Raw genomic sequence first — 27,935 nt, 5'->3', positions numbered from 1 at the left:
CTATAAGTTAAACAGGTTCACTTCAATTAAGCACTAATCAAATGTAATTTTTTTTTGGGAGGGGGGGGGAATCGTTGGTCCTATTACTTACCAGGCCGTGCAGACTAATTGTGATTTGCGCTATTATAATTTGTCTGCTTAGGCTGGTTATAAATCCAACGATATCCAAACAAAATCATTAAATACTTTAGCTTTATTAATAATTATTTTTGTTTGTTTGAATAAAAAATGTATTGTTGCTTTAAAACCATTACACTATCCCTTTTTTTAAAAAAAAATGAGTAATTTATGTAACAGCCAAACACATACCTTTCATAATCATCCGACGCTCTGCCATTTCTATAAAAGTAAATCAACAACCAAGATTACTAAGATTCATGTTGTTCGCCTCGTTTTCTGTTTTAAACTGTTAAAAAATATACACTTACTCTTCACAATTTCAAAATATTCGTATAGTTTTATCACAATCTGCTCAAGCGCCGCATAAATGCAATCCATACGTGTACGGATAGGAGGTTATGTACAAATATTTTGGAAGGAAAATGGCAGTCCTTGCAATCCGCAGGCTAAATGTTATATAGGTTTCGGTGGATCATGAAACTACACATACCAAATCACATACATAATAAATATAAATTAATTTAACAATGTGGACGTGGTAAATGAGTAATTAAACTATGATTCAAAAGATTAATGACTGGAACAAATTGTTTTAAACTTTATCTATTTGTTTAACATGTGTACTTCAATTCAGCAAGGATCGAATGCTTAATTTTGGAAATCGTCGGTCCTATTACTCACCAGACCGTGCAGACAAATTGTGAACTGCGCAATTATAATTTGTCTGCTTAGGCTGGTTATAAATCCAACGATATCCAAACAAAATTATTCAATACTTTAGATTTATTAATAATTATTTTTGTTTGTTTGTATAAAAAACTGTATTGTTGCTTTAAAAACCACTACACTAGCCCTTTTTTCATAAACTGAGTAATATATGTAACATCCAAACACATACCTTTTATTATCTCCTGGTCCTTTTCCTGTTGTGACTGTTACTGTCGTAACTCTTCGTAGGCTATAAAAGAAATTCAACAACCTAGATTATTAAGATTCATGTTGCTCACCTCGTTTTCTGTTTTAAATTGTTCAAAAATATACACTTACTCTTCAGAATTTCAAAATATTCGTATAGTTTTATCAGAATCTGCTCAAGAGCCGCATAAAAGCAATCCAAACATGTATGGATAGGAGATTATATAAATATTTTGGAAAGAAAATAGCAGTCCTTGCAATCCGCAGGCTAAATGTAATTAAAGTTTCGGGAATCACGAAACTATCTACACATACCCAATCACAATCATAATAAATAATAATTCATTTAACAATGTGTACGTGGTAAATGAGCAATTAAACTATGATTCAAAAGATTAATGACTGGAACAAACTGCTTTAAAGTTTTATCTATAAGTTTAACAGGTACACTTCAATTCAGCACTGATCAAATGCTATTTTGTTTTTGGAAATCGTCGGTCCTATTACTCGCCAGGCCGTGCAGACAACTTGTGAACTGCGCTATCATAATTTGTCTTCCTAGGCTGATTATAAATCCAACGATATCCAAACAAAATCATTTAGTACTTTAGCTTTATTAATAATTATTTTCGTGTGTGTGTATAAAAAATTGTATCGTTGCTTTAAAGTCTTTACACTAGCCCTTTTTCATAAAATGAGTAATATATGTAACAGTTAAACACATACCTTTTAGAATCCGCTGAACCTCTTCCTGAGCTATAAAAGTAAATCAACAATTAAAGATAACTAAGATTCATGTTGATCATCTCGTTTTCTGTTTTAAACTGTTCAAAACAAGATATCTGTGAGCCAATGCTCACTAGTGATACTCCCGCTCTGATGTGAATATGCAAAATAAGCAATGTCGACATTTAACAGAAAGCTTGCATCCGATTGGTACAGAGATATATCCCACAATATGGCATGCCTAAACAAATAGTGGGTTAAAATTTCAAGCATCTGCGATAAATAGCTGCTGTGAAATCTTTGAGGAAAATTTGTTTGAAAAGTTTGGCTAAAATAAACAAAGTACTCATTTAACAGGAAGTTGACGTCCGATTGGTACACAAATATATCCCACAATATGGCATGCCTTAACAAACACTGTGTAAAATTTTCAGGCATCTGCGATAAACAGTTGCTGAGAAATCTTTGACAAAAATTTGTTTGAAAATTTTGACTAAAAACAAAAAAAAGTCATTATTTAACAGAAAGTTGATGTCCGATTGGTACAAAAATATATCCCACGATGAGGCATGCCTATACAAATATTGTGTTAAAATTTCAAGCATCTGCGATAAATAGTTGCTGAGAAATCTTTGACGAAAATTTGTTTGAAAATCTTTGCTAAAAATAAACAAAGTCGTCATTTAACAGGAAGTTGACGTCTGATTGGTACAAAAATAAATCCAACGATATGGCATGCCTTACCAAACACTTTGTAAAAATTTCAAGCATCTGCGATAAATGGTTGCTGAGATAAATGCGACAGAAAGTTTTGTTACGGACGGACGAACGGACAGACAGACAGACACACAAGGGTAAAATAGTAAACCCCCTCTCCTTCGGAGCGGGGTTATAAATACACACTTACTCTTCAGAATTTCAAAATATTCGTATAGTTTTGTCAAAATCTGCTCAAGCGCCGCATAAAAGCAATCCATACGTTTATGGATAGGAGGTTATACAAATATTTTGGAATGAAAATGGCAGTCCTTGCAATCTGCAGGCTAAATGTTATTTAGGTCTCGGTGGATCACGAAACTATCTACACATACCCAAGCACATACATAATAAATATTAATCCTTTAACAATGTGTACGTGGTAAATGAATAATTAAACTATGATTCAAAAGATCAATGACTGGAACAAATTGTTTTAAACTTTATCTATAAAAAATAATTAGTTTAACAGGTACACTTTAATTCAGCACTGATCAAATGCTATTTGGTTTTTGGAAACCGTCGGTCCTATTACTCGCCAGGCCGTGCAGGCAACTTGTGAACTGCGCTATTATAATTTGTCTCCTTAGGCTGATTATAAATCCAACGATATCCAAACAAAATCATTCAGTACTTTAGCTTTATTAATAATTATTTTCGTTTGTGTGTATAAAAAACCGGTATCGTTGCTTTAAACTTTACACTAGCTCTTTTTTTATAAAATGAGTAATATATGTAACAGCCAAGCACATACTTTTTATCATCCTCTGATACTCTTCCCATCGTAACTCTTCCCGTCGTAACTCTTCCCGTTCTTAAAAAAGTAAATCAACAACCAAGATTACTAAGATTCATTTTGCTCATCTCGTTTTCTGTTTTAAACTGTTCAAAAATATACACTTACTCTTCAGAATTTCAAAATATTCGTATAGTTTTATCACAATCTGCTCACGCCGCATAAAAGCAATGCATACGTGTATGGATAGAAGGTTATACAAATATTTTGGAAGGAAAATGGCAGTTCTTGCAATCCGCAGGCTAAATGTAATTTAAGTTACGGTGGATCACGAAACTATCTACACATACCAAATCACATACATAATAAATATTAAATCATTTTACAGGGTGGACGTGGTAAATAAATAATTAAACTATGATTCAAAAGATTAATGACTGGAACAAATTATTTTTAACCTTATTTATTAGTTTAACAGGTACACTTAAATTCAGCACTGATCAAATGCTAATTTTTTTTGGAAACCGTCGGTCTTCTTACTCACAAGGCCGTGCAGACAAATTGTAAACTGCGCTATTATAATTTGGCTGCTTAGGCTGGTTATAAATCTAACGATATCCAAACGAAATCATTCAATTCTTAAGTTTTACTAATAATTGTTTTTTTTTATTTGTTTGTTTAAAAATTGTATTGGTGCTTTAAAGCCTTTACACTAGCCCTTTTTTTATAAAATGAGTAATATATGTAATAGCCAAAAAATACAATTTATTTCGCTCTGTGGTAAAACGTATAAAGAAACTTAGCTTGGAAAAACCGTTTTGAGATAAGATAGTTGTAACGATTATTTAAAACGTATCATATTGGTTAGGTACATGTTTCATTAATTCTAAAAATAATATATCTATTCCGACGCTTGATGACGTTTACTTGTGCTCATACGCCGTAATCAGTTGTGACGTGGGTTATTTAACATTGGAGGTCATAGATTTCCAATGCAAACAAAAGGAAAAATATACATTAAATTTAAATAATGTTGCATACAAACAACTTCTATTTCTAATCAAATAAAAATTTGAATAAAACAATTTAATATAATTTTCTGGACTTGGTTTAACCTTTACCTTTATTAATTTTTTTGGTTAACACCCAGAGAAACAAAATCACAAACTTTCCATGATTCACAAGTTATTGTAACCTTTTGTTTTGTTATAAATAAAAATAAAAATAATACCATGAGCTGATAATGCCCTTGAAGGGGCGCTGTTATTCGCTCGGACTGGTTTACGATTGATTTTTTCATCTGTCTGCAAAATGAAAAACAAATATTTCATCCTAATTATTTAAATAAAATGACACTTTTTAAAGCCTTGTCAGTACAACATGGTAAGAATATAGATAATGCTTAGAACGAAAGAAATAAGTACTAACTAAAAATACCATATCTATCTATCTTTTTACCTATCTATCTGATATTTCGTCTGATTCTTTCCTAATCTTGTATATTAAAGCTGATATGGATTCATAAATACGTATTATTTCCCTATTTTCTCCGACTACCGTCAAATTAGTTGTCGATTTCTATTGATCCGATCATCGCTACACACCCTCAATATAACGCCGAAAGCACTATTAATGCTTCTCCGCATTCAGGTATTTTATTCACTAGAAAACGTTACATCGGACGGAAAATTTGAAAAAAACGCATTATGAACCAAATTAATACAAGTAATGGCTTTCAAAAAACATGCCTTTCTAAACAAATTTATTCAGTAGAAGCATGCATGTTCCAACTAGGTTGTGTTATAAGAAATTAATTTGATTTTTCGTTACTTACCATAAATTTGTAAACGGAACGTGCTGAATCAAGAGGGAAAAAATTCAGTCTTTTTCTCAGATCTATTGCTTGCAAATGTATATCACTTGAAATTAAATTAGTTTTCATTGTATCTTCAATTTAATTACAATTTCTTATTTTCAGTTTCATTTTTTACATTCTTCAATTTCTTATTTTCAGTTTCATTTTTTACATTCTTCGAAAAAAGTGGAGGAGGAGGGGGGGGGGGGGGGGCAAATTCATGACATTTCCATTTTTTTTTTGGTAATTTTTTTAAATATGTAAAGTTAAGAAAATGCAACCCCCACCCCCGCTACGTGTCTGTGATGTGTACACATGGTGTGCTCTGGGGTATACTCGTCCACTAATCGACGCGCAAAAACTATGAATGAATGAATGAGGTATGTTGTGGCGCGATAATCAGCTTTCCATTTTATGCAAGATCGGATGGTGTTTGAATGAACTCATCCATTAGCATATATCTATGGGGGGGGGAGGTCAAATGAATATTTTGACATTTGTTTTGTAGCAACTTCATATATTATACTTTTGATCAAATGTTTTAGAAGAAATCTATAAAATTAACATATACCCTTGATTTGTAATTGTTTAATGTACATTTAATAAGTCACGCGAGTTATACCCTTTTCAAGATTAATGAAATCGTCCAATTGATCGAAAATGGGGTCACATCCCGCTTCGGCCATTTAGTTTCTCCAGTTAATATTCCAGGTAAAGTCTGTTCGAGGATATGTTTGCTTCACATTTGAACGATTTTTATTAAAAATACACATACCTGTGAAAGAAGTGCAATTGAAATCGATAAAAGGGAACATTTCCAAGATAATATCATTCACACATTATCATTTTTCCCTCGTAAAAATTCACAGGAACGAATACAGATTTCCTACGGAGATTTATAGTGGGGAATGTTGACATTTTTTTCTCCATTCGGAAGTCACTCAGAATTCCTTGCACAATTGCAAAATGGCTGATGCAATGCAAAATCTCCGTGAACATTCTATTTTTTTGGCCATGTATTGAACCAAGACAAGCTAGAAGGGGCGTTTCAAAAGGGAAATCTTGAGATGTTTTCATACTATTGAATGAACATCTTCTGAATCAAGAGGTCTTTAAAAAATTCGAATAATTTAAGAATATATGCGGCAAAAATATTTTTGGGACAGACCATACATGATTAAATATTTGTTTTAATCCAAACTGATAATTCTTTGATTAAGATGATAATCAAACACCAATTATTACTTACAATGTGCTGTAATAGATAATATGTTACATTTTGTTGCGATGACCCCACTCCACTTTTCAAATAAGGCTATTCTATCTTTTAATCAGGATAACACACGTGCATGGTGAACAGCCCTATTACTCATTTTTTTTCTCTAAATTTTTTACGTAGATTAACAATATCGTCTTTAAAGTGAAAGATTGTATCTCATTTACTTAAAAGTAGGACGGAAGTCCCACTCGTTGCTCGCAACGAGATCGTTTCTAGTTATTATTATTTTCCACAAATTTTGTGCACGCGGTTTCTCTGAAACTATCCAATTGATTTACACCATGTTTGCAGAGATGATTGGAAGTGATCTGTTTTTATTTTGTTTTCAATATTTTTGCCGTCGTCTATTCTAGTACCGATTTATCGCTGATTTTGTAACTTTTACGACCCATTTTGTGCACGCTTGATCTCGAAAAGTATAAGAGATATGAATATGAAATTTTCAGGATAGGTAGACCATAGTCTGAAGATGTGCCTATTGGTTTTCTTTTTTCGCCAGTGGCGCCATTCTTATGAGCAGATCTAAAGCTCTTGCTCACTGTTGCTCAGTAAATTTTGACAGGTTTAACAGGCATCGGTTTATCTTAAGGTCAATTGAGTAAACTGAGGTGACCTATTGCTATCCGTTTTCGTCTGTCGTCGTTCATCGTGCGTTAACAATTTTACATTTTTCAATTCTTCTTAAATATTACGAGGCTAATTGTTACCATTTTTGGTGTGAAGCATCTCTATGGTAAGAAGAATCTAAATTGTGAAATTAATGGCTCTACCATCCCCGGGGCACCACAGGTGGGGCCAAATATGCAAAAACAAGCAAAATTTCCAAAATATTTCTTCTCTCGCCAATACCTGTGAGGAAAAAACTGGTTGCATGATTATGATGTCCATGAAGCCCTCCAACAAAATTGTGAAATTCATGGCCTTTGGTCAGGGGTTCTGGCTCTAGGGTGGGGCCAATATGGCCATATAGTAAACATGTGTTAAATCTTAGAAAATCTTTTTCTCTACTCCCATATATATTTGTTAAAAATAAAATGCAGGGTTATAATGTCCATGAAGCCCTCTACTAAAATTGTGAAATTAATGACCGCTGTGTGAGGGGTTCAAGCTCTACGGCGGGGACAATATAGCCATATAGTTAAAATGTGTAACGTGTCTGCCTAAACACGTTAACATTTATTACGGATCCCTCCGATACCTTGCTGAGGTGTTCGAGTTTTATGATAATTGTTTAAGATGTTTAATAATTGTCCTTGTCGCTTCCCTAGCGTTTATCGATTCAAAACTCTAATAAATATAAATATATGAATGTATGAGCCCAAGCCGAACTCTAAGCGTCGTTCCGACGCACCCCGTCGCTTCTATCAGTCACTTCAAGCGACCCGTCGCTTTAATCGGTCGCTTCAAACAACCCGTCGCTTCTATCGATCACTTCAAAGCGACCCGACGAAGTACCCTTGTGACTGACAACAAATGTCTACTAGTACTGTACCAGTTATCGGCTAAGACCAGTTATCGGCTAAATTGAGAGTTCGGGTTTATAGCACGCAACAATCCAAGATTTTTTTTTCGAATAAAGAAAAGTAAGTTTGCTTGAAAACTTTCTTGAATATGTTTTATACATGAGCTTAAACGATCATTGTTTATCGCTGATTTTACATCTTTGCACTTTCAGCAGTGGGGGAAGTGACGTAATAAGTTAAAAATAGAATATTACCTTTTTGTGATACGTTATTATATCCCTTCTTTGATTTGACATATAAAATCAATACATTTAACATGTATAAACAAAAGGAATTCACGAATTTCCGAAATATTCGTAGCGCAATTGAACGCCTGATTGCACAATTATGTATTGAATAGTATACGATTTGGTGTATTACCGCATGATAATAAACGAATTATTTTATGAGTTTTGTTTATAATATATCATGACCCCGAATACTTTAGTCTTACCTCACAAGGGGCATAATTCAAACTACATTTAGCAGAGTATAAAATCAACATGAACACGGATTTTTACTATGTTATTATCACGAAGCCGATAACTGGTACAGTAAATCGTAAAAACTCGGCAAATTCGGGGCGTGCTTAAAAACACAAAACAAGATGTTTTGGGTTCTAAATAATGATATAAACTAACAGATTGATAAATAATGAGATCATTTTTAAACTATGTCAAGTTTTATCCAAAAATATCAAGAAAATAAGGAATTACGAAAAGAAAACGTTAACTTTTAGCCGATAACTGGTACAATGCCAGTAGCTGCTGAATCTAAAAAGCAACGCTCACGAAGAAAAATTGCTTCTATATTCCAGTATTATTGTTCTGCAAATCGCTGAGCAATATTGACTTACGAACAATAAGCTAACCTGGAAGTATTCACTTCAGCGTCTTCACTGCGACTGACTACAGACTCACGGCATCTCATATTTATACCCCATGATCTCGTGATATGAGATACTCGGAACAATCAAAGAGTCGGGCGAAGGCGACTTCAGGGTGTCCCCCGGTACTCATTACCAATTTTTATTTACCATTTATGTAACAAATGTATTAAATCTTAGAAAAATCTTCTTCTCTACTCCAATATATATTTGTTTAAAACTAAATCCATAATTATAATGTTTATGAAGCCCTCTACCAAAATTGTGAAATTTATGACCCATGTGTCAGGGACTCAGGCTCCAGGGTTGGGCCATTATGGCCATATAATAAAAATGCACTTAATCTTAAAAAATCTTCTTCTTTACTCCCACACATGTAGGCCAAAAACGGAATACATGGTTATGATGTCCACTAACTCCTCTACCTAAATTGTGAAATTCAAGGCCCCTAGGGTTCAGGACATGGGGGGAGGGGCAATATAGTGTAAAGGCATACCATGTTTAAAAATCTTATATTCTCACACGTTTATATAAAAACTGCCTTCATAACTATGATTACCAGAAAGTATTTTCCTAAAATTTAAAAAAAATTGTCCCCTGAAGTATGCGTTTTGACTCTAGAGCAGGGCAAAAATAGATGTATAGGTGTTCATGCATATTGATGTTTACTCCCACAACCCTGAAAGGAAAACTGAATTCATGATTTTGTAAACAAGATCTTTAAGTTTTTGGCCAAAATTATAGGTTTCATAGTTCTTTTTGAAAGATTTCAGCCAGGGAGGTTTTTCGACTCCAGGATGAACCTAATTAAATGCATATATAAGACTCCTCGACAAGTTTGTGTATGGGTTATATGCTACTCAGGTGACATTAAAGTCCTATTGCTCCCATTGCATGCACTGTAACGGAGAAGACAACTTTTAATCCCTAGATATGCCTGACGTTATGACTACGACAGCACTGGAATATCCAGCGTGGACTTGATGTAGTGTTTTGGTAGAAACTGATCATAAAAAAGATGTTTCGTTGTTTATACATTCTTGGATTTCCTATTGTGTTGAATGTAGTGCGACCAGGGTCTTCAATAAGATGCAGGTGTTATGTACTATGTATTAACGACACACAAGTTCGATCTGAATACGAAGAAAGGCAGCACGGCATTATCTGTGCAAGATAATACGGATACAGTGGAAACTATAACAACGAATTAATCCCTTTTTAACCGGGTTTTCCGAAAGAAAAATCCGGTTATTGAAATGGTGAAAATGGCGGGCGGCTGCCAAAAGGGTACCCTCATTGTACGGATAACTCCTCCTACAGTTTTCAAGATAGGAAGTTGTTCTTTTGCAGATCAATTGTACATATATCAGAGATGTGCATATTGCTAGGATTTTGATTTCCAATAATTTATCAAAAAAATACCAGCTTTTGAACTTAGTCATATTTTGGCAAAATATTGCATACAGGGTACCCTCATTGTACGGATAACTCCTCCTACAGTTCTCAAGATTGGAAGTTAATCTTTTGCAGATCAATTGTACATATATCAGAGGTGTGCATATTGCTAGAATTTTGATTTCCGATAATTTATGAAAAAATACCAGCTTTTGAACTTAGTCATTGTTTTGGCAAAATATTGCATATAGGGTACCCTTATTGTACGGATAACTCCTCCTACAGTTTTCAAGATAGGAAGTTGTTCTTTGCAGATCAATTGTACATATATCAGAGGTGTGCATATTGCTAGGATTTTGATTTCTGATTATTTATGAAAAAAATACTAGCTTTTGAACTTAGTCATTTTTTGGCAAAATGTTGCAAATAGGGTACTCCATTTCACTGGATATGAGTTGACATGGATTATGGATACAGTTTACATAAGAGAAAACCCGGTTTGCTGTCACATTGACAGCTTTTCACTTGTTATAAATTCATGTCAGTTCTAAGAGCAAAATAGTGATGATGAACTGAAAATATGAACAATGAAAAGTGTTTTCTTCGATGTCGAGATCTTTAATTTCCGTTGCTTAATAAAACGTGCCTGCTCTCCTTATTTGTATAGGTTTAATGTAAAAAAAAAAATAAATAAAACAACTTAAAAAAATACATACGCATGGCTTTCTTTACATTTAAAGTTCCTTTACAGCCGCTTCTTCATGTACTTCTAATGTGACATTTTTTTTTTTAAAATCCAAATTAAATTTCGCTGAAGAACATTACGAGAAAAAGATGAAAAAGGTGATGGGGGCAAGGTTCTTTGATCAACTTCATAATTTGTGTTTCATTATGTGCACCTTATATAAATTACATTGCCAGCAAACTTTTGTTTTTGGTTTGGTCACTATAACAATGTTCTGGACCTCTGTTACTAAAAATAGCATTTTTGTCTCATTAAAACATAACATTCTGCAAAATGCACCTATTTCTTGTTGAAAATTCAGAGTTCAGATTAACTATAAACTCAAAAAGTCATTTTGAGTTAGTAGAAACAAGATACACATGTTCAACTTATTTTGTGATGAGTCCATTTAAGTGCAAATAGGTCACACATTTGGCATGTTTCCAATTTTGTTTTAAAATTTAAAAGAAAACATTTTTTAAAGGCCTGAAATTTTTAATTCAACAAACCTGTTTTCAGTTATTAGAGGACATTAATATATACATTATATCCAAAATCTGTCTTTGGACTCTCAATACTTTTGGAAATATGTTGTCTTTAAGTTTAACAATTTTGGACTTTCAAAAACTCCCTAGGACCTGTAGTTTAGCATAGGATATACATTATTACACTATGTATTGAGAGAAAAAGCTGACACATCAGTAAATTAAAGAATATTTTACTGAACTATAACATTGAAACTTCACATTTCAAACTTATACAATGTAATATTAAAATACATGGTTTTTTTTTATTTGATCTATTAGCTAACAATTCGCACAAAGTAGTCACAATGACATTCATATGCAGACACAGTAACTAGACTTAGTATAAAAACCATCTAAAATGTTCTATAGGTAAAAGTTACACCAATGTTTTTTACCTCCGATATTCGAACAAATAACGTCACCGCTTTTAAATTGAAGTACGAACTGTTGTTATGCAAGTTATCTCATCGGCTGACTGCTCCTCTGTCTCTATCGACCGTACATCGCATTGCAGGCATTGCCAGTCTATCTCATCTGCGTATTTATATTTGTTTTGTTCTTTTATTGATGTTGATGTTTTTTCAATGTGTAAAGGAGATATCATTTGTAACGATTTGTTGATATTTTAAAAACGAATACTGAATGCATGTTACTGATTGAAAATACGTAACAATCAGAACGGCACTGTATATTTATTGGCGCATTGATACTTGAGTTCTATGACGCCGCTTGTATATAAGCCGCGAGAAGTGAGCCGACAACAATGAGGCTACATCGCTAATAGCGATGCGCCTAAAAAATGTGTAAAAGTGTTATCAATTTCAACGTAGACAATAATTATCATCAATTAAAATATGAAGTGTATATGATAACTAACACTATCTAATCATACATTATATAACTTACATTATCAATTCATATATGTAGCAATATTAAAAACTAAATTATTGATTCGTGGTAAGCTGACCAAATTGCCATCGACCAGTGACCAGGCGCATCCGCAAACTTACCGCAACGTCATTTTAACGCCTCTTGTTGACCCTATGTTTAAAGCACCTAACAAACAAAGGGAATATAGAATTAATTCTTAATTTCTCATCTTTTGTTTACATTTCAAGATGTCAACATTCGCATATTACCTCCATTCTTGATTTTTGTGCAAAAAAAATTGGGTCATTTCTAACTGAAAGTCAAATTACTGTGAAATGTCTCCTACAGTGATTCTGTGTACATATTTTAGAATTGTTTACATCAGTTAGTGTAAAAAGTACTTGATATTTAGTCACTTTGTCTGAATTCTAGCTAAACAATTAGTGTAAAAAGACGATAAACTGAAGCTCTTTATCCCTTGCCATCGTATAATTGTTGTTAAAGCAATTGATTGGCATTAAATGGTCTTTTTCCGAAATTTCCATCAATTTGATGTATATTCGCTGCGCCGCCTTGACGTCAAATTTCTATATACTGTCGTTTTCATATTCCTATTGCTTGGTAAATATATCTGTACCATATCCGTATTTCAACTCAAACACTCGTGAAACTTGATTAAAAGTTAGTCACAATAAATAGCAAAATGAACATATATAATCTGATTTCTTTTCATATAAGCTGTAAGTTTGGGGACACTTAGATAGACGATGTTTTATTTTCTTACTCTCCGAGTTTATGCTTGCGCCGGGTACCCCGACCACCGATTTGTTAATCTACCGTTGTAAACAAAATTTTAAACATTTTTTAAATATTACTTTCCTTAATTATTTGCTAAGGTTTCTTCAATGTTCATGCCAATTTTCAGCATAATTCGTCACTTAGAAATGAAAATGTCCGTGTTGTCTCAATAATTTCCGAACAACCCTCGTACATGTATAGCTCTTTAATATCTAACACCAATTCATAAAATTAATGTATATTGCTATTAGCAAACATACATCATCTATTCATACATGTAATTCTATTAGAAATCAAACCATTTATTCATAAATATAGTGTTATTAGTAACTAACACCATTTATTTATTCATACATGTAGCACTTTAAGATAACTAATACCATCAATTCGATCATTAATGAAGCGCTATGACATGCATTCACGCATGAAGCTCTATAAAAACACCAATTAATCAAAGACATCAACGAATACATGTAACGCCTTTAGACAAGTATCAAAAACCAATTCATACATGTAACACTTTTAGACAACCATCACAACCAACTTACATTATCAATCAATACACGTAGTGCTTTTAGACAACTTACATCATAAATCAATACATGTTGCGCTTTTAGACAACTTACTTCATCAATTCATACATGTAGCACCTTAATACAACATACATCATCAAATCATACATGTATCACTTTTAGACAGCTTGCTTCATCAATGAATATATGTATTGCTTTTAGACAACTTACATCATAAATCAATACATGTAGCGCTTTTAGACAACTTACATCACCAATTCATACATGTAGCACTTTTAGACAACTTACATCATCAATTCATACAAGTAGCAATTAAATACAACTTACATCATCAATTCATACATGTAGCACTTTTAGAAAACTTACATCATCAATTCATACATTTAGCGCTTTTCGAAAACTTACATCATCAATCCGTAATTGTAGCCCTTTTATCATGTTACAATCAATTCATACATGTAGTGCTATAAGATAACTATTATCCAATTTACAAATGTAGCTCTATTAGACAGCTAACTATCATTAATTCAGACTTAGAGAACTACTACAGTAGATAAGTGTGCAACCTGTCAAATCACTCAAATTAAAGGCGCAGAACCTGTGAACACAACAATATCTCTGTATCTTTAATTAAATTTCACTCAAATGCAAAACTGCACTTAGTTAACTTTGAAATGCATGAACAATTTTTAAATGTGTTACAAATGTAAGATAAATGTAAGATATCAATTTAAATTCTGTCATAATACATACATAACAAAAGGCCCATGGGGCCACATCGCTCACCTGAGCAACAATGGCCGTTCAAAAGATATTGTGTCATATGGCTCCTCGGTAGAATGACAAAAAATATTGTAAAGTGTTCGAATTTAACACACTTAATTTTGCATACACGAAATATTTGACATTGTACCATTATGGAATACTATTTTTACCCAGAATAAGAAAATCCTATGCAAGAAATAAAACTAAACATTTGGCAGGAGTACACTGTTTACTTCCAATTCCCTATATTTTCGTTCTGCCCTCCCTCCCCCTATTATAAAGCGATAAAAAAATGAGAGCATATAAGTACGTTTTCTTCGTCAACTACTTACTAGTTGTTGTATTTGTTTTTAAAAATATAATCTAATAGTAATTGTATTTTATTAACAAAAACCTATAGATGTGAAGAAGAAAATTGTACCTCAATGAGCTCAATTCCTCAAATTAAAAAAATTAAACTGAATAAACTCGAGAAAATTCTCAGCATCTCAACAAAACACATTGCAATAATCTACCATTACGCAAAAGATCATACCGAATTACAGATAGAATGAATTGCATTTTAGTACTTTTTAGATTTGCGCAGGTAAACAGTTAACTGTTTAATTTACCGAAGTCTATGGTTTTTTTAATACGTACAAATTAAAAATACTGACGATAGTTCCCAGGTTACAAAGCATAAATAATAAAAACGAACAGAAAATCGAAATAAACTAACACCACCGTCATATGTGAAAACTGTCAACGCGTTGAAATATTTAACCTCAATTTACCCCACAAAATCGGCACCAAATTGGCAGAATTAATTGCATGTTTCAAAGATTCCTTTCATATGCGAACTATTGCACAACAGAGAAAAGAATCATTGGTAGATCGACCCGTTTATCATATGTCATGGTTACTTCAAGCAAAGAACCTCATTTTAGAAGTATGGAATACGGGTCTTGGTAAAATGGGTAGGCAATCCCGGGCCGCAGTAAAATAAAAGCCGGGGCAGATCGGCAATCGTCAATTCAAAATATGCATTATTTTGCAGCAATATTTATAGCGAATACAAATATACTGGTCCGTAACATATCCTGAAAAATTTAATGAGATTGGCAGATTAATAACTGCCATTCTTTTATTTTGCCCCGGCCCGGTTTTGCCGTCTCATTTTACCAAGACTCATGGATTACCAAACCCGAAGATAAAAACTGATTGTCGTTATAACTCATATTTGAAACGGAATTAGCCAATAATTTTTGCAAATAGCTAACGTTTGCAAATGCTAAATTCAATGAATTTGATTCAATAGTTTTTGAGACGAAGAATTTTTAAAATGCATCCCTTTTTTTCCCTACAGTTTCAAGGTTTTTTCCGCTTTCAATAAAGATCGGTCTGTCATTTTTGCAATTTATATTTGCCTTATCATATGAATGCTTTGTGCCAAATTTGGCCCAGTGGTTTTAGAGAAGAAGTTCAATATGTAAAAAAGTTTACAGACGGAAGGACAGACGAACGAAGGGCAAAATGTGTTCAGAATAACTCACTTAAGCTTTCAGCTCAGGTGAGCTAAAATGAATCAAAATGAATCACAAATTTTGGCCATCACATCCATGCGTTCAGCTGCAAGCAATGCACTGACAGTATTGGTTCTGCTCGTCTTCCAACTTTAACCTTTTGGCTCCCTGGACTGTTTCTTTGTTGCAAAGTTTGCAAACAAACCTCTAACTTGTTGCTGACTGAGCCATTCGGATGGTTTAAATAAACGATGACCATTGTCATCCACTTCATATCTCATATTTTTGGATACTGAATATGGATTTGCTTTTTTTCAGTTGTGTCCCCTGCTTCCAAAACATTTAATATGCAATCTTTTTCTTTAAATGGGAATCAATACCCTTTTCCTGCTTTTTCAGGGCATACGCAACAGGTTCAGTGAATGAAAATAAGGGATCAATCAGTTCTGTCTCAGATAAAGTTACATGCTGGTTGCCTCTGACAGATACACACTTCTCTGCCCATAAACGTTTAGTGGTATCTTCAGTGCTATCCATTTTGTCTGAATCATATAGGTGCTCCCCTTTCACCAGGTGATCTAAGAGCTGGTCATGTTTCTTGAACGGGGTCCGTACAGAAGAGGAGGTGAGAAGTCGTTTTCGTCAACAAAACTCTTGTCTCGGATGTTGTTAGAAATAACTTAATCTGAAAATAAAATATGTGAATTTAGAATTTAGAAGTACATCCATTTATCTTATTTAAAAGATAATTACATCTGATGGATATATATTTTTTATCTATATGATTATCAGATACATTAACAAGAAAACTGGTTTTATTTTATTCACATGAACTACTGTAAACATGAACCAGCGCACATTAGGCACCATAATTTAAAAAGATCTTGAGTTACCTAATATCCATAAATCCCTGACATGTATTTGGAAAAAGCATTCAAACTTTCAGTTGGTATTCTTTCTTCCCCAAATTAATAAGCCTTAATCATTCTTAAAACATCTTCCTCAAATATTAAGTGCTGAATTGCATGATGGAGCATCCCTTCAACTGGCCTGATAGCTTCAGCTGCTTTTCCATGGACACATCGATGATTGATACATATGTGTTAAAAACACCACCCTGGCTCTCTAGGGCATTCTTCATTTGGAACACATCTGCCACATCTTGTGCTTCATTAACATAATTAAGGATATGTAACCTGCAACTTCTTGTCCTTGCATCACATATGTCCTTGCTTGACTGTACTTCGCTGAAGTTAAATTCTTTCACAGTAATGTCAGTCATACTTCTTTTTTTCCACAGGTATGCCATCAAAGGAAGATGATGGTAGCAACCAGCATTGTCTGAATTTATGGAGACTTCACTTAGATTTGATATTGCTCTTTAAGCATGCAACGTGTATGATGCAAGATATGTGAAATGGTTAACCATCCCTGTGTGTCATTCTCAACAAGGTGTACGTATGACATTATTTCAAATGTTTTCTTACCATCACTCTCCTTCTCCTTTTCTGGAAAGAATGCACATGAAACATGCCAACTCAATCCTTGCTTACCAAACCACTCGCTCTGTGATTCTCTGAAGGACTGAGAAAGGTACTTCATGGCCCAGTCAGCAACAATGAATACTTGATTCTCCTTTAATTGTCAATCCTTCTTGCTGAGATCTTGATTCACTGATCTAATGCAGTGGTTGCACCAATTGATGATTTTCTCATTAGAAGATTCAATGTCATATTGAAGTCTTCTCTGGTCATTAAAAATTCTTGAAACATTGATCAATTGACTCATTGTTTTCATCTAAATTCTCACAAGTAGTGCAATAGTTGGTATGTTCATGGTCGCAAATTGGTTTGTCGCTCAGTGAAAAGTGCATGCAATAGTGAATACAAGTATTGCTATTGCTTAAGTGGGTTTGAAAGTCATGTTTCAAAAACATCTGTAGATTTTTTCTTTTAATTCCTTTAAATTCAACGGCCTTTTCAAGTTGCAATCCATACTCAACAAATTTGTCTATGATGTTCTCGAAGACTTCAATAGCAGCAAGCCCTTCACTGCCATAATTGTATAGTCCGTGTATAATGACATGAGTTGTGATGCTGCACGGGCTTTGATTACTTTAAACAGGGTGGCACGTGATGACATTTTTTAATGAATTTTCTTAGCGGTACAAACTGTATGCATTTATTGCTTACATTGTTCGGATAACTTTTGACACTTTGACTTGGACACCAGATGACAGTTTTAAAACTTTGGAGCCAAATCCAACTGTTTGATGTAGCATGATGTTGTGATTAATTCTATGAAGTGCTGAATTTGTCCTTGAGTCAGTTTCACTCTAGTCACTTTTGGTGGTGCAATGTACTGGCCGGGTCCATGAGTAGATGTATGCTTTCTTGCCGAGTCAATTTTATGGACAGAGAGACCATCAATAAGTGATAACAGTTCTGACTTTGTGTACTTGTTAGCTATTAAGAAGAGTATTTGCGTTTGTATAAGCCTCTATGACAGTCTTTATAATGCATCCGTCTTTGGTCCGGCTTTTTTTATGTTGTTGGGATTGGGTACTCAAAATGACCTCGTCCAGTAGATCAAGTCTCTGCCCAGGTGCTATTGATTCACATATAAACTTTAAAGCTGATGTTGCCTGTCGAATATAATAGTTTCTAGTAGAACTACTCAATTCTGCCAAAGGTTGGGATGGCTGGGTTTTCAGAGGCGTGTACTGACAACTTGAAAGAGATTCCATTGCTTCTTTGAATATTTCTCGACAGAATTTGCACTCTTGTGACCAGTTGGAACATGATGTTGCTTGAGAGTTGCTACCTGTATTTAAAAATGACAGTTAAAAAAGCTTTGTTTGCATTAAATATACACATTGATTCTGATGGATAGTGTAATACGGGATACAAGTAATTATCATGCTGAACAATCAGATACCATTTTCAAGGACATAGCTCCACACTTATTCAACTAATAAATTATATTTCATCTATATTAGATTAAAATAGTTGTACTACCACTTCTGGTGAAGTAGTTGTTAATAATTTATTTTTTGTTGATTGTCATTTACATTGAATATGACATGGAACTAATGGGCATAGTTAGAGATGGTCTTTAAGTTTAAAACAAAATTGTTTAGTGGCTCTTGAGAAGAAATCATTTTTTTAAAACTGAAAACAGATTACAGACCAGTGAATGTCATAAATAAAAAAATAAATAAGCTCTCTTGAACCTTTGTTTTATACCAGGTATGTGCACGGAAAAAATAACCTCCTGTTTTTATACATGTAAAATACTTCAAATAGCAACATCCAGCATATTTGTTATTGGTATTTGTTCATTTTACAGCTACAAACATAATATTTAACTTACTGACACAGCATATGCATCAAATGTTATGATATGATCTGAATCAAAATCTAAATACTTTGACATTGAACTCTAAAATTTTGTGTATACTAAGTAGCCACATGTAATCTGCCACTGCAAAACTCAACTATACATATATTCGGTATACAGTATGACTATTGGTTAAACAGTTCCTGAAATGTTCTGCTTGCCCATTTTTCAATGCGTTAGGCATGCGCACATAGTTCGATCACTGTGCCTTCACTTGGGCTCTCCGTTCTGTTTGCGCTCACTGTTTACATATAAATTACCATGCGTTCATTTTGCTTTGCATTCGCTCACCGTCCAAAAGCGCCAACCAAATTTCGTTCAATGTGCGCTCATTATTTGCTCACCATTCAAGTGCTCACCAATTGCTCAGTGTGCGCTCGCCGTTCACTCACCATTCAAGTGGGAAAGTAGAACGTTTGAGTGACTGTAATAATGTGCATCCAAAAGTGTGTTTCAATGTTCTTTATGTGTTGATTCATATCAAATTCTTACATGAAATGTGATCTTAAATTGACATGTGATAGTAAATGATGAAGAATATATAACTACCTGTCTGTGTATGGAAACTATCTTCCAGTTCATTACATTCCATATTTATGTGCAACTCTAAGCAAAAGGAATCTTCTTTATCTGAAAAATAACGGAACAAATAAATTCCTTTGGAAAATAAAAAATGCATTTGGGAAAACTTTTGAATTAAGTATTATGGCTGGACTTCAAAGCTATGACAAGAAGACAGACAGATATATCTTATCCTGCGTTTAATTCTAGCCCCTTCCAAGATTAATAGAAAATATCAAGTGACTTAAAAACGCATACAATCATTTACCTTTTTTCTTATTACATGTGAGTAGCAGCTAAAAAGAGAATTACAGTTCTAACAATGGTGGTGGGTTAAAGCTAGGAATCTGTAAATGTATGATATCAAACTGAAATTTTAGAAAAGAATATCATTACTTTTCTCAATATAGCCCTACTACACACTAAATCCCTGACCTAACTTAAGCTACTGGTCATAAATTTTACAATTTTAAAGGCCCGCTTGTTAATAAAAAAAAACTTCTAAGATAATTTGTGTGAAAGTGTGAACTTAGATAAAAAGTTTAAATGATAAACCCAAACATCAATATTTTTTCAAAATTATCCAACAATGTCATTATATAAAATGCAAGTAATATGTCAAGTATATCATAGGGATACAGATATCTAACTTAAATAACTTTAAAATCTCATTTCAAATTTAAAACTAGAGGTACTGTGAGCAAGCTCACAATTGATACCCCCCGCTAAGAAAAAAATCATAACGCGTGTATTTTTGCTATTATAGAAAATATTGGATGAATCTATTTCACTGTCAATTTTCTATAAATAACAACTGCTTTATTTTTGAAAACTGTTAATTTTTAGCTTCTAATATTTCCATAAATACAAGACATGACACAAACAGAATTTAGCTTTTTTGAAACAATGACCTTGAACTTTCATAATTGACCTTGGGGCAAGGTCATGACACATCCTTTAATCGTAAGCAATCTTTGTGTGAAGTAAAGACTTCCAATGTTTCCCAATAAGAAAGATATGAACCGGACACGAATTTTGCACTTTTTCTGCCAGTGACCTTGACCTTGCCCAAATGACCTTGGGTCAAGGTTATGACACACCCTTAGGTCATAAGCAATCTTTGTGTGAAGTAAGAACTTCCAATGTTTCCCCATAAGAAAGATATGGACCGGACACGAATTTTGCACTTTTTCTGTAAGTGACCTTGACCTTGCCCGAATGACCTTGGGTCAAGGTCATGACACACCCTTAGGTCATAAGCAATCTTTGTGTGAAGTAAGAACTTCCAATGTTTTTCCATAAGAAAGATATGGACCGGACACGATTGCACAGACAGACGGACAGACAGACATACGGACAGACGGACGGACGGACAAGGTGATTCCTATATACCCCCCAAACTTTGTTTGCGGGGGGTATAATTAATCATTATTACTTTCTCATCAAAATCTGTAAATTTACAGCAAAATAGTAAATTTCATGTTACTCTTTTAGTCAATAAATATTGTAATTCAATTATTTCTTTTGCAATAAAGCAGGTTATTACATTATGTGTATATATGGTACGTATTAACCATTAATTTTTTGCAATGATAAAACAATTATATCTGTAGCAAGTTCTTGGTTTAAAGATTAAAGAGTCTCAAATTTAAAAAGGTATGTTTGTACATACAAGTTGATGATGATATTTGATGATATTTTAATTTAAAAAATATAACCAAAAAAAAAAACATTGTATAATGAACCTGCAACTTTTCTGAGTGCTGTGCAGCATTAAGTTCTTCATTGGATTGAAGTTCTTTCAACTTCTTTCAACTTCACCACAATCTGTCGAACGACATCTAGAAATAGTAAATGTTCACATGCAGCAGAAAGCCATGTAAATGACCTTGATGAAGTAATTGTCAATTTTAAACATAAAAAATGATAATTTGTAATTATCTATGATTTCTCGCAGGAAGAATAAATAATATTTAAAAAAAATACATGCATAACACATATTTCATAAGCCATGCTATTGTATCATAAGCATTTATTACAGAAATATGTTGACGATTATTACTCTAAATAAGTTATCTTTATATACCATATTAGTTGTACATGTGTATGACGGATTGACAATAATAACATTAATTGATTTATATCAACCTCATAACATTTAATGAATATGAAAATCAAAATATACTTATTTTTTCATCATGATTTACTTATTTTTTATGCTTCAATGGGCATTTTGTACATAAATCTGTAAAAGAAATTATCATGAGTAACAGTGAGCAATACCTAAAATTGAAACAAAGGTAAATTCAAAATTACTACAAAACATACATTGTTTAAAATTGAATGGTTGGCAATAAAAAAAAGGTATTTTTTTTCTGATCTAAATTGAGACGTATCTTGTCGTTATTCAAATTTATGGGTTATCGAAGAAAAACACATTCATGACGCAATGGGGAGAATCGTAAAAAAAATATCAAAACATTGTGTCTGCTTGTTGATTTATTATCTCATTTATTTTCATCTCATAATCTTTTTATCAATCCAGTTATAAAAAAAATAATAATATTAATATCGTTTTTAAATCAAATACCTGATCCAACTGGCAATGTCTGTCCTGTCGGCAACCAGACTTCCTTACTTAATGCAGGAGACGCCCCTCGGTCGACTTTTGCATGTCCTTCATGCCCTGGTTATGAACACGTTCTCTTTGTTCTCCTCCATTGCACACCCAATTTCTTTCGGTGATTGTCACAAATTTTTAAACGTAGTAAGTATTTGTCAATTACAAAAACTCCTGTTCTATATACAAATTACCAAATACTCCGGACAGCTTCCCATATATTCTACTGGCGATTGTATACTGGAGCTTTTAAGACTAAACGGGTCTCCTTCACTCTCAAATATATTGTAAAAAGTCAAAAGAATAACATTTTGAAAGTCACACATAATATAACATATCTTCTGCTTGACAGTCGTCTATGTAAACAATGCGATTTTTCACCTTCTCTATATGAGAGCGCAACAAGGGGAGGCAATCCTAGCAATAATCTGTATAATAAATTTAGCGGGGAAAATTTCTTTGGAAAACCGAGTAATGTTTTTGTTTTAATTAAAAGCATAAATAGAATGGTTTCTATTCCTCTAATTTATATATTTATTGTACTTCAGTGAATTAAAATTGCTCAAGAGATAAATGTTCATTTTAATTGAATTTTTGATGTTTTCATTGGAATATAACTTTTCAGTCCTTGAGAGTACTAAGAAGGATTTTTTATATAGATAACAAAGCATATTAAATTTTTTTATTAATACAAAATTTCCAAAAAAAAAAGAGAAAAGAAATGCTACTTTCTGAGAAATACTTTCTTTAAAATTGACAAACAAGAAATGATTATGATTTTTTGGCACCATGCCAACATTTGCACACCTGGGTCACCAATGTATGTGAAATATAACACAACAACTACATCAATTCATTCTTTAACTTACTCTTTCAAAATATAGTTTTCTTTTCCTCAGATGTTGTCTATACATTATATAAATTAATAATGATAATAGTTAATTTTAACCAAATTCTTTTGCGTTTTGATGACATTTTAACTAGAATGCAATACTGGCTTTGACTAAAATTAGAAACATCCAGCACAAACATAAATACGTATACTTTAAAGCTATGATAAAACTCTTTTAATTCTTGAGACTCGCTACCACAACTTTTTTCCATATTTGTATGGTGTTCTCGTAGACATGCTTTTTAATTTATATAAAATCAACGCAGTTCGTTTTTATAAATATGAACGTGGAATTATGTGAATAAAACAAGTGAAAAGCTGTCAATATGACAGCAAACCGGGTTTTCTTGTATGTAAACTGTATCCATAATCCATGTCAACCCTTATCCAGTGAAATGGAGTACCCTACATGTATATACAACATTTTGCCAAAAAATGACTAAGTTCAAAAGCTAGTATTTTTTTCATAAATTATCGGAAATCAAAATCCTAGCAATATGCACACCTCTGATGTATGTACAATTGATCTGCAAAAGAACAACTTCCTATCTTGAGAACTGTAGGAGGAGTTATCCGTACAATGAGGGTACCCTATATGCAATATTTTGCCAAAAAAAGACTAAGTTCAAAAGCTGGTTTTTTTTTTTTTTATAAATTATCGGAAATCAAAATCCTAGCAATATGCACACCTCTGATATATGTACAATGGATCTGCAAAAGAACAACTTCCTATCTTGAGAACTGTAGGAGGAGTTATCCGTACAATGAGGGTACCCTTTTGCCCGCCAATCCGCCCGCCCGCCCGCCCGCCAATCCGCCCGCCCGCCATTTTCACCATTTTAATAACCGGATTTTTCCGTTGGAAAACCCGGTTAATAAGAAATAACAAAATGCAAAGCCTTAAATCAACATTTTTTTTTTGATTGTTTGTTTTTATTTTTTTGTTTTGATTTTTTTTTTCATATGTGAACATGTAAATGGTTTAACTTTCGATATTTGTATGAAATACAATGCAGTAAACTATACATATGTCTTTGAATTGTTTATAATGAAAGTTGATTTATTTATCATTGAGGAAAAATTGGCTATGTCCATGTCGGACACAGGCCATTTTTTGAAGAAGAAAAAAGATGACAAGTCCATACCTTTATTGATATACATTGATGTTCACTATTTTTAAAGTCATGTTGGCAATCTTAATAATTATGACTGTTCAAGAACATGCATATCAAGAACAGATATATTCTTTAAAGTTTTTAAATAGAGAATGATTAGTGTTTGCTACTAAATAAAGAGAGAATGATTAGTGTATGCTACTTTATTCAAAGAATGGCTTATTGAATGAACATAAATTTTACTTACAAATCTGTCGTGTCCAGATCTTTGTAAAATGGGTCGTATTCCAAAGCTGTCTTCTATACCTAGTTTAATATCGCCTGGTTGAAAGTCGGTTAACGAATAATCAATATCCGGCTGGGATTTTTCAAACCTTTCGAGATTATTTCTCTCAACTAATTTGAAGAATGAAATTCCAGGCTTAGCTTCAATATCTGCAGATATTTTTCTACTCATTAGCTGCAACTCATCGATCTGTTTTTTAAAGTTGTTCGTAGTCTGTTCTATTTCCCGTAGTCCATCTTTCTCTTTCTTTGATAAATCTTCAACTGTCTGTGTGCCAATGGTTTTTATCATTTCAACCAGACTTTCTGTGTGTGCCTCAATTTTTTTCTTGATCTCCTCTGCTCTTCTTTTTAATGCTGACTCTTTTGCCGTTTCGTTAGAAACTAATTCTCTGTATTTTGGCAAAAGAATGTTATCGATTTTTTCTATTTGTTCCCTAGCCTGATCTGTGGTTCTTTTATAAACGGTGGACAATGATTCCACGGAGTGACCATTATGAGACTGTATAATGCAATCTGTACATACCGGTTCTTTACAACGGTTGCAGTAACATTCTAGTTTCTTCTTTGTGTGATCTTTGCAATATAGTAGATCTACCATGTTTTCGTTGTTTGATATCAAAGATACAATCTTATGGCTTCGCGTCATTTTTTTCTTCTCGTGCTCAGTTTTACAGTTCTCGCAAAGATGACCAGGGCATGACTTACACAGAAACTTTGCAGGGTGTTCTTCACAATTATCACACTCTAGAAAATGTTGGGCAGCTGTTGATTTCTTTGCCATTTTCAGTGCTACCTTACAAAATAAATACACAAGTTGCGTCATTTGCATGATCATTGAAACTTCTCAATTAAGATACTAAAATATTTAAGTGACTGTCAAAATAAATTTAAAATCAAACAAATTTGAAAAAAAAAATCAAAAAAATACGAGGTATCACAAAATTAACATAATAAACATATACAGTAAATTTTAGTTTATCTGGTTCTAATCTCTTTTACTGGGAATAAAATCAATAAAACAAATATTACGTGTTTTGAAATTAACGAACATGTTTGAAACGATTCATAAAGCTTACATGTATATCGTATTTAAAAACCAAAGGCCCATGGGCCACATCGCTCACCTGAGGAACAATAGGTATGATAAAATCAGCTTAATGGAGTCATAAAACAAACTATCTGGACAATGTTCGATGATACATGTAGATCCTGTATAAATAAAATCCATTGTTACCCCTGGATATTCTTTTGTTTATAATCATTAATCCATTTTCTAACAGGATGATTTTATAATCATATCACATGTTGAATATTGCAGTTCTCAAATAAATCCAAAGAATTGTCCTGGAGTCAAGGTCTCAACAGTTATAAAGATTCATCTGGCTGATTATTTTCTGAGAGGAAGATTTTTAAAGATTTACTCTACATATTCCTATGTAAAACTTTGACCCCCCCCCCATCTATTGCGGCCCCACCCTACCCCCGGGATCATGATCACAACTTTGATCTACACTACCTGAGGATGCTCCCACACTAGTTTCAGCTTTCCTGGCTGATTAGTTTCTGAGAAGATGATTTTTAAAGATTTACTCTATATGTTCCGATGGAAAACTTTGACCCACCGTTGTGGCCCCACCCTACCTCCGGGGGTCATGATTTTCACAACTTTGAAACTACACTACCTGAGAATACGTTCACACAAGTTTCAGCTTTCCTGGCTGATTAGTTTCTGAGAAGAAGATTTTTATAGATTTACTCTATATATTCCTATGTAAAACTTTGACCCCCATTGTGGCCCCGCCCTACCCCCGGGGGTCATGGATTTCACAACTTGGAATCTACACCTCCTGAGGATGTCTCAACAAAAGTTTCAGCTTTCCTGGTCTTATGGTTCATGAGAAGAAGATTTTTGAAAATTTCTCAAAAGTTTTCATAAATTCCAAATTATATCCCTCTTTCAAAAAAGCGTGATCCTTTATTTTCATAACTTTGAATGCCCTTAGGCTAGGGATGCTTTGTGCAACATTTGGTTGAAATTGGCCCAGTGGCTCTTGACAAGTTGTTGAAAATGTAAACAGTTTACAGACAGACACACAGACGGACAGACAGACGAACGACAGACAAAATGTGATCAGAATAGCTCACTTGAGCTTTCAGCGCAGGTGAGCTAAAAATATTTAAGAACAGATAGCCTTACCTTCAATTAAATTGACTTTAAAGATTAAAACTACTTTTAAAGGCCCTTAAACTCAACGATGGAACAATGATATGTTGGTAAACAAGGTCAGATCAGAACACCGTATGTTGAAGTCAGCTAAATCTACCAAGGGGTGATAAGAACTATAACAATTATACATTTGGCGAGCGAAGATTTACTATACACAATTTTATTTTATTCATAAACTTGATAAAGATAAATTTTCTGCAACTATTATATTAGACGTTACTTTCACTTCTTTGTCACGATATCTAAATGTTTTATATACCAGGTTGATAACTGATAATGTCTGACAGAAACATGAATAAACGACCAAATAAAAAAGGACATGTATTTCTTCAAGGATTTATAATTTATTGGAGTCAGAATTCAATGAAATTTAGTCTTATTAAATGTAAAAAAAAATGCAGTCTAAATAAATTGGCTTAAGATATGCTGCATATATTTAGGGCGGGGGGGGGGGGGTATCAGAACGGTATATTAAATCAGATATTCCAAAATCATGACAAAAACAGCGATACATATATTTCCCTACCATTTCGTATGTTTATTCAACACTTATACATAAATGGGGGAGGAGAAGTAAGATTATCCACATAGATCGAAATTTCTAGGTCATTCATTTAAAATCCATTCATCGGATGTTTACGTAGATGTCAATGACAACCTGAGATTTCATTCACTATTTATCCAATGTAAAAGTATTTGTAGATATTAGAAGTGAACACCCTGTAATCTTGCAATATGACCTATAATACATGTATATTGTGTTAAAAAAGAGCAATCTCTAAACAATGGTCAAGCAAACTACTCCATACATCGATAAATAACAGGTAAACTTTTTCTTTACAATGCTAATACCTGATCATGGTTTTACAAAATAATAAAAAAAAACCGGTGTAGTAATAACACAATATCCTCTTACAATATTATCATCTGGCTGACAAGATATA

The 27,935-nt window shown here is 33.2% G+C and overlaps 1 protein-coding gene and 1 long non-coding RNA gene across 2 annotated transcripts; both read right to left on the bottom strand.

Annotated features, from left to right (window-relative positions):
• Window positions 1-322: 322 nt before the first annotated feature.
• LOC136269728 (E3 ubiquitin-protein ligase TRIM45-like) lies at window positions 323-27,091 on the bottom strand. The gene is made up of 6 exons (XM_066077759.1): window positions 26,962-27,091; window positions 24,724-25,557; window positions 4,485-4,557; window positions 3,272-3,331; window positions 1,019-1,078; window positions 323-339 (listed from the first exon to the last, which is right to left on the bottom strand). The coding sequence occupies exons 2-5, from the start codon at window positions 25,543-25,545 to the stop codon at window positions 1,056-1,058; spliced, it is 978 nt and encodes a 325-aa protein (XP_065933831.1). The 5' UTR covers window positions 25,546-25,557; window positions 26,962-27,091; the 3' UTR covers window positions 323-339; window positions 1,019-1,055.
• LOC117685045 (uncharacterized) lies at window positions 11,688-21,689 on the bottom strand. The gene is made up of 4 exons (XR_010714780.1): window positions 21,595-21,689; window positions 19,838-19,918; window positions 16,783-18,712; window positions 11,688-16,574 (listed from the first exon to the last, which is right to left on the bottom strand). It is a non-coding gene; the product is annotated as an uncharacterized lncRNA (long non-coding RNA).
• Window positions 27,092-27,935: the final 844 nt, after the last annotated feature.

Source organism: Magallana gigas, chromosome 1 (genome assembly GCF_963853765.1).
Source record: "Magallana gigas chromosome 1, xbMagGiga1.1, whole genome shotgun sequence".
In the NCBI taxonomy this organism is placed as follows: Eukaryota; Metazoa; Mollusca; class Bivalvia; order Ostreida; family Ostreidae; genus Magallana; species Magallana gigas.
Note: the sequence above shows the minus strand (reverse complement) of the source record. Positions and strands in the feature narration are given on the sequence as shown.